Source organism: Trichechus manatus, unplaced genomic scaffold (assembly GCF_000243295.1).
Source record: "Trichechus manatus latirostris isolate Lorelei unplaced genomic scaffold, TriManLat1.0 scaffold00040, whole genome shotgun sequence".
In the NCBI taxonomy this organism is placed as follows: domain Eukaryota; kingdom Metazoa; phylum Chordata; class Mammalia; order Sirenia; family Trichechidae; genus Trichechus; species Trichechus manatus.
In genome coordinates this window covers 11389462-11403255 of record NW_004443976.1, presented here as the reverse complement: position 1 = coordinate 11403255, position 13794 = coordinate 11389462, and the positions used below count along the sequence as shown (strand labels likewise).

Genomic DNA, 13794 nt, shown 5'->3' with positions numbered 1-13794 from the left:
CCCACATCCAAGGGATCAGGATGACATGTGCACAAGCAATCTGCAAAAACCCCAGCACCATGCGCCACCTCAGGACCCCAGAGTTGCTCTCCTACCCCTACCCCCAAGGATGCCTCTCAGGCCCAATCCCTCCCTTTTACCCATGATAAAGCCACCCAGAGACGTGATATGCAGCTTTTGACACTGGCTTCCCCCTTGTCCCAAACTGTACACATCAGCTAGCCCAGTCACAAAAATCACCACACCACTCCTTCTCAAGTCACCAAGTCAACCCGTTGGTATCCTCCTTCCTGCCCTACCAGAACCGCCGCGTCTTTCAAGTGCGTAGGCACCTCCCCAAACGGCGGCCACGCAGTGGATCATCCCCCACCAGCTCTCATGGGCTCAGTCCCCGTACCTCCCTGGGACCAGGGACCTCAGACACCTCAAAAGCGCAGAAGGCGATCAAATGTGAGAGACGCCCACCCCGCGTCCCTCCAGAGCTGTCTGAGTTCGCGGCCCCTAGTCCCCACAACCATCAAAGTTTCCACCGCGGCGTTCACGCATTTGCAGATCCCCCCACTCCATTAAACCCGTTGTGACCGAAGACAGCCCCCTGGAAAAACTGATACCGAATGCCATCCTCATTCCCGGAACACTCACCGCTGGGCACTCACAGAGTTCAATTTCCTCCAAGTGGGACCACAGCGACTACGACCTGCTCCTCCAGCCCCGCCCACTGGCCGAGTTGCCGCACCCTCAAAGCTTATTGGCCTAAGGGCACCGACCCACGCCCCGCGCCGCGTGCAGCCTCCCGGCCCCCGCATAGCCTCCATTGGAACCGCTGGCCTCCGTCATCTTCTGATTGGTTCGCCTGCCAATAAGCAGTGACATATCCACGTGCGGGAAGAGCCGCCCAGCCGCGTTAATTGGAAGCCTGAGCGGAAGCCACGCCCCCATCCACTTCCGAATTCTCATTGGCTGCGGAAACATATTCCCATTCGTCTAGATTGGGACGCAAACGTCAGTCTAGCTCTCCAAACTTTCTCATAGGCTGAGAGGTGTCGGAGATGTAGGGGACACGTGTCGGCGGGCTCACGCGGCAACTTGTTTACCTAGAAGCTGGGGATTTTCCTTGACGACAATCCTGTCCTGGGCCTCGAAGTCTGCGCAGGCGCAGCGAGCGTGGCCTACACGCAGGCGCAGATGAGAGCGGCGATGGCGTAGGTGAGGGCGTCGAGAAAGGGGCGTTGTGCGGGCACAGGGTCGAGCCGTTCCAGGCGTGACAACAGCGCCTCCCGCGCTGGAGCCCCAACCCTAGGTCCCCTAGCCTCCAGAAGCTGGAAGATGCGAGCATTAGGGGTGAAGCGGTCTTCAGATCTCAGCACCGCATGATGAAGATGGCAGTGAAGATGATAGCTGCCTCCTGAATGAGCGCTTTCTGTGGGCCACGCCAGGCGCTTCTCACAAATCCCAAAAAGGCCAACTCGCTTACTACCCACCGCCTCACAAATGAGGAGCCTGAGATCCTGAGAGGTTTCATAATCTGCCCAAAGTAACACAGTTGTCAGTGGAGGGACCAAGATTTGAACCTAGTTCCCTGACGCCATAGAGAAGGCGAGTTCCTAGGACCTACGGGAGCCCTAAACCTAGAAGGGATTCGGTAGGTGAAGCGCGGAAAGCCCTGAGGTGTCTGGCACATAGTAAGCTCTCAATAAATGATGGACGTTATAATGACTGTATACCTAATTATAAAAATCACCTGGGTCCGTGTAGAACGGCTGAATCTAAATCTCCAGGGAAGGGTCCTGAAAACCTGTATTTTAAAAAGCACGCCTGGTATAGTTCTTAGAAGCTGGCACGTTTGGGAAACACTATCTACGTTTCCTATAATGCTAGTTCCTCAGCATCCTCGGAGAAGCCCGGCCCTCCAGAGCTCACCTAGCACCTTCCACCCACTGTTGAAGGCCTAGGGAGAGGGATGATGGGATGCCACACCGGATAGGGGCGTCACAGACCTAGAGACTAAGGGAGTTAGGTGTAGGGTCTAGAGTCACCAGTCAGACAACACGGTGCAGGACTAGTCGGCCCTTCACGGCCAGCTCCAGGCCACTCAGATGGGTCTCCCTAAGCTAATCAGTTCAACAAGTAGTTGTTAACCCCTCTGAGTGATGGCACTGTGCTAGACCCTAAGGAGAAGAGATGCTTCAAACAAGCTGGTCATACACTTGAGTGGCCACAGGAGTGACTGCAGAGCGCCTGGGAGTTAAAGCTAGGAGCAGAAGGGGATCCAGCAGCAGAAGCATGCCCCAGGTGATGGGGCAGTGGAAAGCTGGGAGGTGTTCACCAGGCTTAGGGACACAGTTGTCATGAACACTTTCCGCCTTACCAACTCCTGGTGCTCTCCACCCCCCGTGGCGATTTTGGGAATCACGCTTTACACTGCCCAAGGTCAGGCCTTTCTGCAAAGCCCAGTCCTTTCTTTTCAGTGTATCTTCTGAATCTTCTGGTTATACCTACAAATCCAAAACCCTTCCCACCAGTTAAGAAAAGATCTTATAACAGACACCACCTGGTTACTCATCACACATTTATTGTACATTTTCACAATCTGGATGCGCCATAGAATTGGGGGCACAGGGTAGGGGAAGGGGGGGCAGGGGACACTGGGATAATATGGGGGGTCTAGAACACAGTGCCCCCACCCCCAGCATCTCTCCCTACCCTTTCACACCACAGCTTAGATGTCCCTGCTCCCCTGCCACACACAAAACCTCAAGTGTGGAGGAACAAAAAGTTTGGGGGGGTCCCCTCCAGTGGCAGGTTAAGGGACTGTACCCTCAGACCCCTAAAATTGTGCCATTTAAAGACATTTGGCCCTTCATCTACCACTTCACCAAAGGAAGGGACAGCTTTCTCCCTGGGCTCTACCACTTGGAGAGGGCAGAGGATCCCCATCTTCCAGCAAGTCCCAAATACACATTGGCAGTGACTAGTACTCCCACCCTGAATTCAGGGGGGCAGTCAGAGGAGCTGGGCAGTAATGGGGGGCAATACTCCCCACAAGGAAAGGTTTTCAGTCCTACCCCCCAGTAGGGGTGGGACCAGAGGAGATTTCAGGCAGGAACTGGGGGGATTCTCTGCCCTGCCCCATGCCTCCCCAAGGCAGTGATAGCCCCCCAACACTGGTAGCCACCCCTCCCAAAAGAGATCAGATGTGGCCAACCCCCAACTCTCCTGGCGGGAGAAGGAGGTGAATCAGGCAGATGGGAGGGAGGGAGACCCCATGGGAATGTCAGTTGAGCTCCCCACATGAAAACTGGGGAGCAGGAATGTGGGGAGAGACCCCGAGTGGCAGAATTATTGGTCCGTCATAACACACTGAACTCCAAGACACTTACACACCAGCTGGGGGGAGGGGGAAGAGGGGGCAAGAGGTTTGGAAAATGGGAACAAGGGAGGCAAACTGGACTAGAGGGGCTAGGAGAGGGCGATTCTGGGGACCAGAACATCCTGATTCCCCAAAAGCCCAGGCTTCCCACCACCTGCAAGTAATGTCGTGCAAATGAAAATGTGATATAAGGACCAATGGGGACTCCTCAGTGAAAAAGAAACACGGGTGGAGGGATGGAACAAAAAAGAAGGAAACCAGCAGAGATGTCAGTATGCAAACGACACGCTAATCAACATGCTGGAAGCTCCCAGAAGACCTTGGGATTCTTAGGACCAAGTGGGGCCCTTTCTCAGAGCCTCCCAAATGGATGCAAAGGAGATGCACCTAGGGAGGTCTGGACCGTTGCTTTTTGTTTTGAGGGGAGGGCTGAGTGGGGTGGGGGTGAGTGGAAGGCCAGGGTAGGAGGAAGAATCAGCTAAATCCAAGGGAAGGCAAGGAAAGGAAGAGGGACTATTGCATAGCAGATGCAAATGAAGGGACTTGGGGCTGGTCAGGAAGAGAGGCGAAGGCAAGGAGAGAAAGAGAGGAGGTGATGGGAACCTCAGGAAGGAGTGTTAAGGACAACCGGAAAAATCTTCTAGTAATAAAACTACAAACAGACCAAATATATATAATATTATATATGTATAAATAACAGCTGGCTATTTACAAGGGGACACACACAGGGACACACACACGGATTCAGGGGAGGGGCTGGAAGATATGGCTGAAAGGTGGAGGAATGGCTGGGGGGAGGGGGAGAGGCCCCTCTCTGGGCAGGGCAGGCTCCTCAGGGGTTTAAGAGCTGAAGTAAACTGTGGAGAGAGGGAAAGAGATTGTGGAAGAGGGAGTTGGGGGAGGGAGAAAGAAAGAAAGCCGTGTGTCAGTCCTGGCCCTGCTCCAGTCCTCCCCACTCCCCAGCTGACTGATGTCCCTTCCCCTCTCTGGGCCTCAGGTTCTCCATCTGTAAAAGCAAGGAAGCTGGACAACCATCTTCTGAGGTCCCTTCAACTCCACAGTATGGCCCTGGGACCAGAGACCCCTAGTCCTCTAGGCCTCTGAGCCCACAAGCTCTCAAACAGTGGGGTGGTTGGCTTCTAATCTTGAGCTCCAGGGCCTTTCCTGCTCTCCCACTCCCCAATTCCAGGGTACCCAGCCCAAGGGGTCTTCAAGGAAGCAGTGGGGATCCACCAGCTTTCCTGTTTCCAAAATCTTAACAGAAATTGCCCAGAGCCAGGCAAAATGCAGGCTAAACAACATCAGGTTTGGGGATCTAGATGAATCAGAACTGCCACTGGCAGCTGTATGTTTTTTGCTGAATAGTGAAAACAAGGTTAATGACCTTCAACACCCAGAATCCATAGGGGAAACCTCTCCAGAGAAAGGGCCCTGGCCACCCCCTCCCCACTCACCGATGATGATGATGAGGATGATGGCGCAAATCACTCCCAAGATGATCATCATCTGGGGGTGAGAGGGGGGGGTCAGTGAGACAGACAATGATACCCCCATTCATCCACCAGTCCTCCTACCTGCCCTCCAGCCTGCCCCCACCCTTACCTTGAGGTTTTTCCACCAGTATTTGCGCTTGAGCTTAGCTGCACTTGTTTCAAACTGGGAGGCCCCCGCCTGGAGTGCATCTGCACGATCGTCCAGCTCGGACAGCTTCTGGTCTCGCTCCAGGACTTTGTCCACGTTCACCCTCATGATGTCCACCACCTGAGGGGCCCACGAGGCAGGGGGTGTGCCAAGGCCCACCTTAATGACGCACTCCTCGAACATGTACCCACTGTGCCACATATGGAACATGCACCCCGATGCTGCCAGGCTAACATGCCAAGGACACACACAGAACATGCCTAGCACACCTGGGGACATGCAAGGAGCACACAGCAGGGGCGTGCTGCTAGCCAGACACCTCAGATATCACAGCAGCACCCTCTATCGAGCCTCAGTAGCCAATCCATCACCAGAGCACACATGCTCCAGGCTGGTACGCCCCAGGCTGGCACGAGGTGATTAACATCCAAGAGCCCTTCCAGGTACATGCTGGCAAAGATGGGGCATGGTGTGTCTTTGTCCCCAAACACATAGATGTTAATTATCTGTCATCCTCTCCAACTCAAGATGGGCCCACACACCTGTTTGTCAACCCCAGGATCCTTCCCACTGGCTTTGACACCACCCCGCCTCCCCCCACTCACCTCGTCCACCTGGGCCTGGGTCTGCTGCAGTCTCCTGTTACTGGTGAGGTTTGGAGGGGGCGCAGGGGGGCCTCCCTCCCCAGCCGGGGCGGCAGGGGGGGCGGTGGCAGCGGTAGCAGACCTGAGGGGCAGGGATGGATTAAGACTCAGGGCCAGGACCCTGGCCTCGCAGCCAGGGCTCCGCCCAGCCGCCTGTCCATCCATCCGTTCCTCTCTTCCACCTTCCCGGCAGGGAGGCCACCCGATGGGAGCCCTGGACTCCGTCCGGCCCCGCCGCCGAGGAGCTGCGTGACCTTGAGCGAGGCCCCCTCCCCCCTCCGGGCCTCAGTTTCCCCGCCTGTCATATGAGAGCGACTTCACAGACGCGGTCCAGGGTCGACCCGAAATGACTGGCGGCCACGGTGACAGGGCAAGGCGGGGCAGGTGGACACCCGGGTCCGCTCCCTCCCGCGGCCATCCTCCGCACCGGCCAGCCCGGGACGCAGAGTTCCCAGGGCGCCGCGCGCAGTCACGGGCGCTGGCCTGGCTTCGGGTGCGGGCAGTGCGCGGGGCGCCGGCAGAGCCCCGGGCACTCCCTGCTGCCCGTCTCCAAGGGCTGCGGGCCGGCGCGGGGAAGCCCGGCGCGCGCGGCGGGCGGTCGACTCACATGGTGGAGGCAGCGGGCGGAGGACTTGGCAGCGGCAGTGGTGGCGATGGCGGCGGCGGCGACTAGCGCTGGCTCCCGACTAGTGCTTGCTGCCGCGGACAGGAAGATGGCGGCCGCACGTCACCCACATCCGGGCACTGCGGCGGGGGCGGGGCGCAGCAGGTGACTCGTCCGGAGCTGGGCCTCAGGGGCGGGGCGGAGCGCGGCGGGGCGCGGCGGGGCGGGGGTCTTGTCTGGTGGATGTGCGCCCTCGCGCCTGGGCACCCCTATACCTTCCACACCACCTGCGCGTCCCCGACCCTGACTGCTGTGACTTCCCCAAACCCACCTGCAACCGGCCCTATCCAACCACAGCCTACCCCAAGCTCTACCGCACACCACAGCCGGGCCCCACATTTCACGCTCAAACCGCATCCTTCCTCATCCGTGAAATCTATAAACCAGTCCCCACCCGACTCAGTCCAAGGTCTCACCCTGCGCCCAGGTCCCAAAGCCTGGAGACCCGCCCTTCTCAGCACTACGAATGAGCTGGGAGTGGGTGGGTGGGGGTGGTTGATCTGATGGGAGAGTGCGGGTCCCAGAGGCAATGCAGAGAGCCGGGAGTCTGTTGCTGAGTTTGAGTGTGGTAGGGGAGCTGGTCTCCACCCCATCACCCAGTAGGTGGACGTCCCAAGGCATGTCTGGGTAGGAGGGAGATGAAAAAGAGATGGTGCAGGCTCTTCCCCCTCAGCCAAGCCCGAGGAGGGGCTGCAGTGGAGGAGAGTTGCCCCTCCTCACAAGCGGGAATTCAGACCAGGGGTTCCTGGCAGGGGAAGACGGGGCAGGCCCGACTGAGGTAGGTCTGGCTGAGGACCTCAGGGAGGAGGGCAGGAGGCTGCCCTGTGGTGCGTTAAACCTAGTTCTGGCCCTAGGTGGGTCAGCTACCCCTGCCATGCAGGAAGAGGGCTCCACCCTTCACTGCAGGTACAAGGCCTGGGCCAAAAGGGCAGATTTTAGTTTGTTTTGTTTTTGTTTAAGGGAAAGGAGGACAGTGGGCACGGGCCAGCCTGAGGGGGATACCTGCAGTGCCCAGGTTACACAGTGCTACTTTCCAGGTGGATTAGCCTCATAAGGTGTTACCCTGAAGAATTCTTGTCCTTTCTCTGGACCCAAAATATATTTCGTATGTAGGCACTACATATATATTTGTTAAACGGCTTGATCTGTACAACGTGGTGGGAGGAGATAGTCCTTCCATCTCTGACTGGCCTCTGTTTCGGTCCTCTGAACAGGCCCAGCAGCTGCACACACTCCCACCCCGCCCATCCTCAGCAGGCCTGGCACAGTGGGTATTGCAGGTTCTGGAGGGCGACGAAGATGGGACTGCCTATCCTGCCCCAAGGGTGAGGGATACATTTTAGGGGAAGTTAGTGGCCCTGGGGTGGGGGTGTTCATTGCATCCTGGGCAGCTGGGGGGTTGGGGGAGAGAAGCCCGGTGGCCTGGTTTCTGAGACAAATAGAAGCCGGCTCCTTTCCTCCCCAGCCCAGGCTTCCCAGGGCCTCTGGGTGTTAGAATTTCGCCCACTGCAGCAACTCCCTTCCCAGCAGAAGCCTGGGGACCTGCTCTGTCACCAGAGGTGTCATTTCACAGCTGTCTGGGGGAGGTGAGTAAGCAGGGATTGTGCAGGGTGTGAGTACTCAGCCGGATCTAAGATAAGATGCAGTGGCTGCCTCCCCCCTCAGCAGAGCAGCCACCTCCCTGGCCCTTGTGCACTGACACAGGATGTCTGAGGTGGCTCAGCTTATGTGGAAAAGAAGAAAAGAGCAGCTTCAGCGGGGGTCTCAGACTGCATACTAGCTGCTTGCTTTTTGGCCCTGCAGCCATTCTCCCTTCTAGCCAAGGAACAAATATGTCAAATTCCAGGCTTTAAGTTAAAAAGGCTCAGTGTCAGAGTATAAGACAGGGATGATTGGAAGGTGGTGCAAACAGACAGACTCCCCACCCTGCCCCAACCCCCTGCTCTAGCTGGAGAGACCAAGCTTGCAAGCAAGCAAGACATTAGACACTGGTTTAGGGGTGACTCCCATTTTCCCAGGCCAAGTCCAAGGGATGTGGAAGCAAAAGAACCCCAGATAAATTTGGGGAGCCAAGCCATGGGGTGTGGTGTAGAAAGCTGTTGTTCGCTCCACCCCAGGATCCTGCGACAGAGTAGAAATGGGGGCACATATGATCCACAGAGGTGGGGACCCAGGAGGATTTACCTCAGAGAGAGGACTCTCAGTGAGAAGACCCTCCTGGCAGCCCACCTAGGGAATTCCATGAGTTTAGATCAATGGTGGAGGCAGAAGGGGTGGGGTGGGGTGACTGAGTTTACCCGGAAGTGAATAAGAGAAAATTTTCTGCAAGCAGAATAGAGACCCTAAAGAGAGGTAGTAAGTTGTACTCTAGAAAAGTGAATATATTTGCATAACTGAGATCCTGGTTTCTACACTTACCAGCTTCAGGGTTGGCCCCACACCCCCACCACAGGCTCATTCAAAGGCTCATTCAAAGGATGTGGGAGGGGCCCAAGGTTGCATTTCTAACAAGTACCTCCAGTGATTCTGATGTAGGCCACTGGAAACCACACTCTAAAAAGGTTTTCTTTCATTATCTTTTCCTTCTTCTAACAAAAACTAGCTTAGACTTAGACGTTGGGATGGAAGGGGGCTGGCTCATTCCCACATTGACTCATGAACTTGCCCCATCCACATGAGTCAAGCCTGACTGAACTAGTAACTAATTTGAGGGACCTTCTGTGTCAACCAGCTTGCAAAGAAAAGGCCTTCTAATTAGGAGCAGAAGAAGCCAGCCGTTAGGAATGCTGGCCTGGGGGCCTAGCCCCACCACCATCACAAGCAGCTGTTCAAACCCAGCTTTCTAGGGCCGAAGGCTCCCGGGGCTGCTTGCCAAGCCCTGGGTTCCTGGAGGGAAGAGAAACTACCCAATGAGGACCTCCTGGGTGCCAGACACTTCATATGGATTGCCACATGCAGTAAAGTAGTTTTTAATTACGTGCACAGATGATGTGACTGCATTCTCCATGTGAAATATTAAAACATTAAACGTAAAGCTAAAGTCCCCTTGGCCGCCCCTCAATCCATTTGTCCCGACTCATGGTGACCCCATGTGTTCCACAGTAGAACTGCTCCGTAGGGTTTTCTTGGCTGTAATCTTTACAGAAGCAGATGGTCAGGATTTTTCTTCTGTGGAGCAACCGCTTGTACCACCCACCCACCCCACTGCCGTCAAGTCGATTCCAACTCAGAGCCCCCAGGCTGCTTATATTATTAACATGCTGTTGTTAGTTGCTGTTGAGTCAATTCCGGCTCGTGACGACCCCAGGTGTGCAGAGTAGAACTGTTTCACAGGTTTTCAAGGCTGTGACCTTTCGAAAGCAGATCACCAGGTGTGTCTTCCAAGGCACCTCTGAATTCAAACCACCAATCTCTTGGCTGGTAGCAGAGCATTAACCATTTGCGCCTCTCAGGGACCATATATTATTATCTCATATATATATACATATATATTTTTTTTCATTTCCAAAATGCAATCGCTTCTCTCTCCGAGGATAACAATTATATTTTTAAAATTCAATATTAGATATTAAGATTGGTAATACAATCGTGTTGAAAAATTCAAAAGGTACACAGAATGTACTGTAAAGCCTTGTTCGGAGCTACCCAGCAGCCCGGCCCAGACACAGCCACTCTCCAGGCCTGTGAGTCCCCAGGGAGAGCTGATGCAGAGACAAGCATATGCAGAGCTGCTTCTTTTTCCTTTTTTTTTTTTTTTTTAAACACAAATGCTAACAGACGATACACATTGATTTGCACCTTCCTTTTTTTTTTTTTAACTTAACATTTATGACTGTTTTTTTCTTGTGTTCCCTAGTTAGTATCTCTGTCTCTTCCAGATTCCTTTGATTTGCTTTTTTTTTTTTTAAATATATGGGAAAGATGTCTCTCTTTCATTTGAGAGACTTTCCTCAAATGTCTACTGATCCTTGTCAGAGTTAAAAGGGAGCCACCAGGAGGAGGGTCGGAAGCTCTGGTGGGGGTACTTATTAACTATTATTGGCATATATAGGACAGTCGAAGCCCCTTCATGGGGGACCCCCAAATGTCAGTATGTGGCAGGCTTTCTCTGGGGCCATGCAGTTTCACAAGAGAAGAATATCCTCCATTGTCCATCACCTCCCCTCGCTGAGGCAGGTGCGGGGTGTGGAGCGGGGTGTGGAGCAGGGTGGGTACTCCTGTTTCCAGCCCAGAGCCTCACCTTATACTCTGCTAGGCCTGATGTCCTTAAGTCCAAAGCCTCCCTCCCAAAATGAGCCCAAAGAAGGGTGGCGTGTATAATAGGGGTCTTTCCCTTCCTATGAGAGAGCCCCAGGGCTCTTAACACCTTGCACACAGACTCCCAGCCATCCTATGGTATGGTGAATTGCTTTCATGCTAGCCTTGGTCTTGTAAATCCCACCCAAATGATTGGGTGGGACTGTGCAAATAAGGCAATTGTGGCCCACCAAGGGAGTTGGTCAGTTTTGCTTTAAAAAAGAGTCAATTCCTGAGCAGAGAGAGGATCCCACCACCACCAAGGAAGAAGAATAGCCAGGAGCAGAGAGGGAGTCCTTTGGACCCAGGATCCCTGCACTGAGAAGCTCCTGGAACCAGGATACAGAGAGAGAGAGAGCTCAAGAAGCGGTGGCAGAGAAATGACGGCAGGAGACAGTGTGGTGGGCTTCCAGGCCCACAGCGCAAGAAAACTGAGTGCCTTCGGGCAGGAGGCTTGCTGGTGTAGAGTGCCTCTGGGCACTTACTGGCAGAGCTAAAAGAGCTTTATAACACCCGTCCAAGCAGGGCAGAGGCTGAGGGCCAGAGAGGTGTGCCTGAGAGCACCGCTGGGAAGAGGCTATACTGATGGAAAACCTGTATCCTGAGTGCTCGTGAGCCTAAATTGTAACCTATTACTTCCCTAATTAACCCCATAATCGTGAGTATTGTCTGTGAGTTCTGTGCGGCCATCGCAATTAATTATTGAACCCAGCAGAGAGGTCCGTGGGAGGGACGGTTGGTGTCAGAATTGGCTAAGATGGCGGAGAGAAGAGGCACGACTGACCTCCGCCTCATAGGAATCAGCCTTGGGCTGTTGACCTTTATTCTCCTTACCCTTTGTGAAAAAAGTCAGTCAGACTCTGCCCCCGTGCTGTTTTGTTTTGTTCTTTTCTTTTTTTTTTTTTTTTTCCACACACCCCCTTGTGTTCATCCAGGCCCTGACCTGGGGTGGGGGGGTCTGGGAGCCTCCAAGGATCTCCAGGCATCGTGTCCTGACTCCCTGTGGCCTGCACAGCTTGTCACCTCCCTTCAACCACTGTCCACCTCCAAAACCTCGCTAGACTTGTTCTTCCCTTGCTGTCTGCTTTCCCGGTCTCTTAGTCCTCGTAGATGCATGCCTCTTGTACTTCTTTCCTGTTATTTAGTTACATTTTGGAAGGGAGAGAAGACAAATGCTCATGGCCAGTCTTCCTTATGTATCCAGAAGTCTTACCACAGTTTGTTGAATCATTCCCTCAAGAATAAGCTTTTAGGTCGTTTCCACTTTTCTGCTGTTATGAACAGTGCTCTTATGAATCTTGTAAAACCCCAAAACCCATTGCCATTGAGTTGATTCCAACTCACAGTGACCCTGTAGGGCAGAGTAGAACTGCCCCATAGAGTTTCCAAGGAGCACCTGGTGGATTCGAAGTGCAGACCTTTTGGTTAGCAGCCGTCCCTCTTAACTACTGTGCCACCAGGGTTTCCGAACCTTTTAAGTACCTCCCCTAACCAATCGACCCTTAGGACAATCCTCTGAGGTAGGTAATACCTTGATGTTATATTTGGCAAAATCTAGGCTTAGAGAGATGCCTTTATAGGGTCTCTTTTTAACTGCCTAAACTTTTTTCAACACATAGAATGGTCTCTCTCTCTTTTAAAATTAGTTCACTTTATTTTTCTTGTATAAAACTACTTCGTGGTGGCCACACCTGGGGCCTGGAACTTAAAAAAAAAACATATTCTGTAGTAAAGCATAATATGCAAACACTGGATGGTATCTTTTTAATCTGTGTAGTTCTCCCTGCACAAGAGCCAAGCACAGTGCCAGGAACGAGGCAGTCAAATGAATAATAAACGATGGTGAGCTATGATCTCCGGGAGGAGTGTCCTAAAAAAGAACCCAGCATAGCAGGCAAATGGATTGCTAATGGTGGAATCCTAGGCACTTGTTTGGGGAGGATGGGTTTGGTCAGGACCTATGTGCCCACTGTCCCGATGAGGACAGCCCTGGTAGGGCCAGTGAAGCCTTCATCATTTCCTCCCAAACACTTTGGCCAGGGAACTAGCTCCTGTCACTGCAGCAGGGCAGACCCAGACCTCTGGCCACTGGAGAGCAGGAAAGTGTGGGTGGTGGGGGTGCCATGTGCCAGAGCCCTGTGAGTAGCACAATATGTAAGCAGATTAGACTCTTCTGGCACTGGGAGCCTATAAGGCCTCCTGGTTCCAAGCCCTCACTTTCCAACCCGCTATTCATTAGAGAATAGTCCCAGGGTGGGGCAAATGGATAAGCACTGGAGTACTAACCAAAAGGTTGGAGGTTTGAAACCACCCAGAGGCACCTTACAAGAAAGCCCTGATGTCTGCATCTGAAAGGTCATAACCTTGAAAACCCTATTGAGTGCAGTTCTGCACACGTGAGGTCAGACATGAGTCTGAATCAACTTGATGGCAAGAGGTATTCATTAGAGACTAACTGGGTTTAACAAGCCCCTCTTATATTTTTTAGGGGGAGGGAGGTTCACACCTGCCTTATTTCCTCTCATATTGAGTGCTAAGCCCAGAGTCTGGCAGATCTGCTCAATCGACACTGTTGAATTGAGTCAATTGAATTGGCCTGACAGGCAGAAGACTTGGGTTCTAGTCCCAGCTGTCCCTATCTGCATGGTGCCCTTCGGCAAATGGCCTTCTCCTTGGGTCTCACTTTGCTTGTTTGTTAAATGAAGGCTCATTCATTCTACAGTATCAGGCACTGCCCAGGCACTGTGCTGGCATTAGGAGCTACAATAATACACAAGAAACAAGATCGTTAAAACATACCGTGATCCTTGCTGTGATAACTATAATGATCCTGACATTTGCCAAGCCAACTCTAACAGATTTAAACCAAAAAGGAGAATCTGATGGCTCACGTAACTGGAATTTGAGCTCCAGGCACAACAGCATCCAGGTGCTCAAATCATGTCTTCAGAGATCTGTTTCTCACCATTGCTTGTCTCTAACTTAGCTTCATTCTCAGACAGGCAACGAGCACCAGCAGCTGCTGGCTCACATTCTTTAAAAATCTTATAGTTTGTATGTTTGTTAAAAATTAATTTATCCCAAACTCTCTGTTAGCCCAAAACTAAAACCATTCCTGAGGCCAACTCTTCAGACAAAGATTAGACTGGACTATGGGACATAAAATGATACTTGTGAAG

The 13794-nt window shown here is 53.1% G+C and overlaps 1 protein-coding gene across 2 annotated transcripts; it reads right to left on the bottom strand.

Annotated features, from left to right (window-relative positions):
* Window positions 1–2550: 2550 nt before the first annotated feature.
* Window positions 2551–6370, bottom strand: VAMP2 (vesicle associated membrane protein 2). 2 transcript variants are annotated; one of them, XM_004376003.1, is made up of 5 exons: window positions 6263–6370; window positions 5617–5737; window positions 4973–5131; window positions 4825–4876; window positions 2551–4227 (listed from the first exon to the last, which is right to left on the bottom strand). In XM_004376003.1, coding segments are annotated over exons 1-5 (351 nt in total). In that variant the 5' UTR covers window positions 6265–6370; the 3' UTR covers window positions 2551–4210. The 2 variants fall into 2 exon arrangements, with proteins under 2 accessions (XP_004376060.1, XP_023586851.1); XM_023731083.1 differs by lacking the exon at window positions 6263–6370 and having other exon boundaries at window positions 3820–4227; window positions 4973–5727.
* Between the last annotated feature and the right edge of the window lie 7424 nt (window positions 6371–13794).

Bases quoted from the DNA above. Each gene is read 5' to 3' on its own strand.
- VAMP2 (XM_023731083.1), bottom strand. From the start codon at position 5,290: ATGTCCCCAGGTGTGCTAGGCATGTTCTGTGTGTGTCCTTGGCATGTT. The intron at 4,877-4,972 runs GTAAGGGTGGGG...TCTCACCCCCAG, and splicing joins ACTGGTGGAAAAACCTCAAG to ATGATGATCATCTTGGGAGT.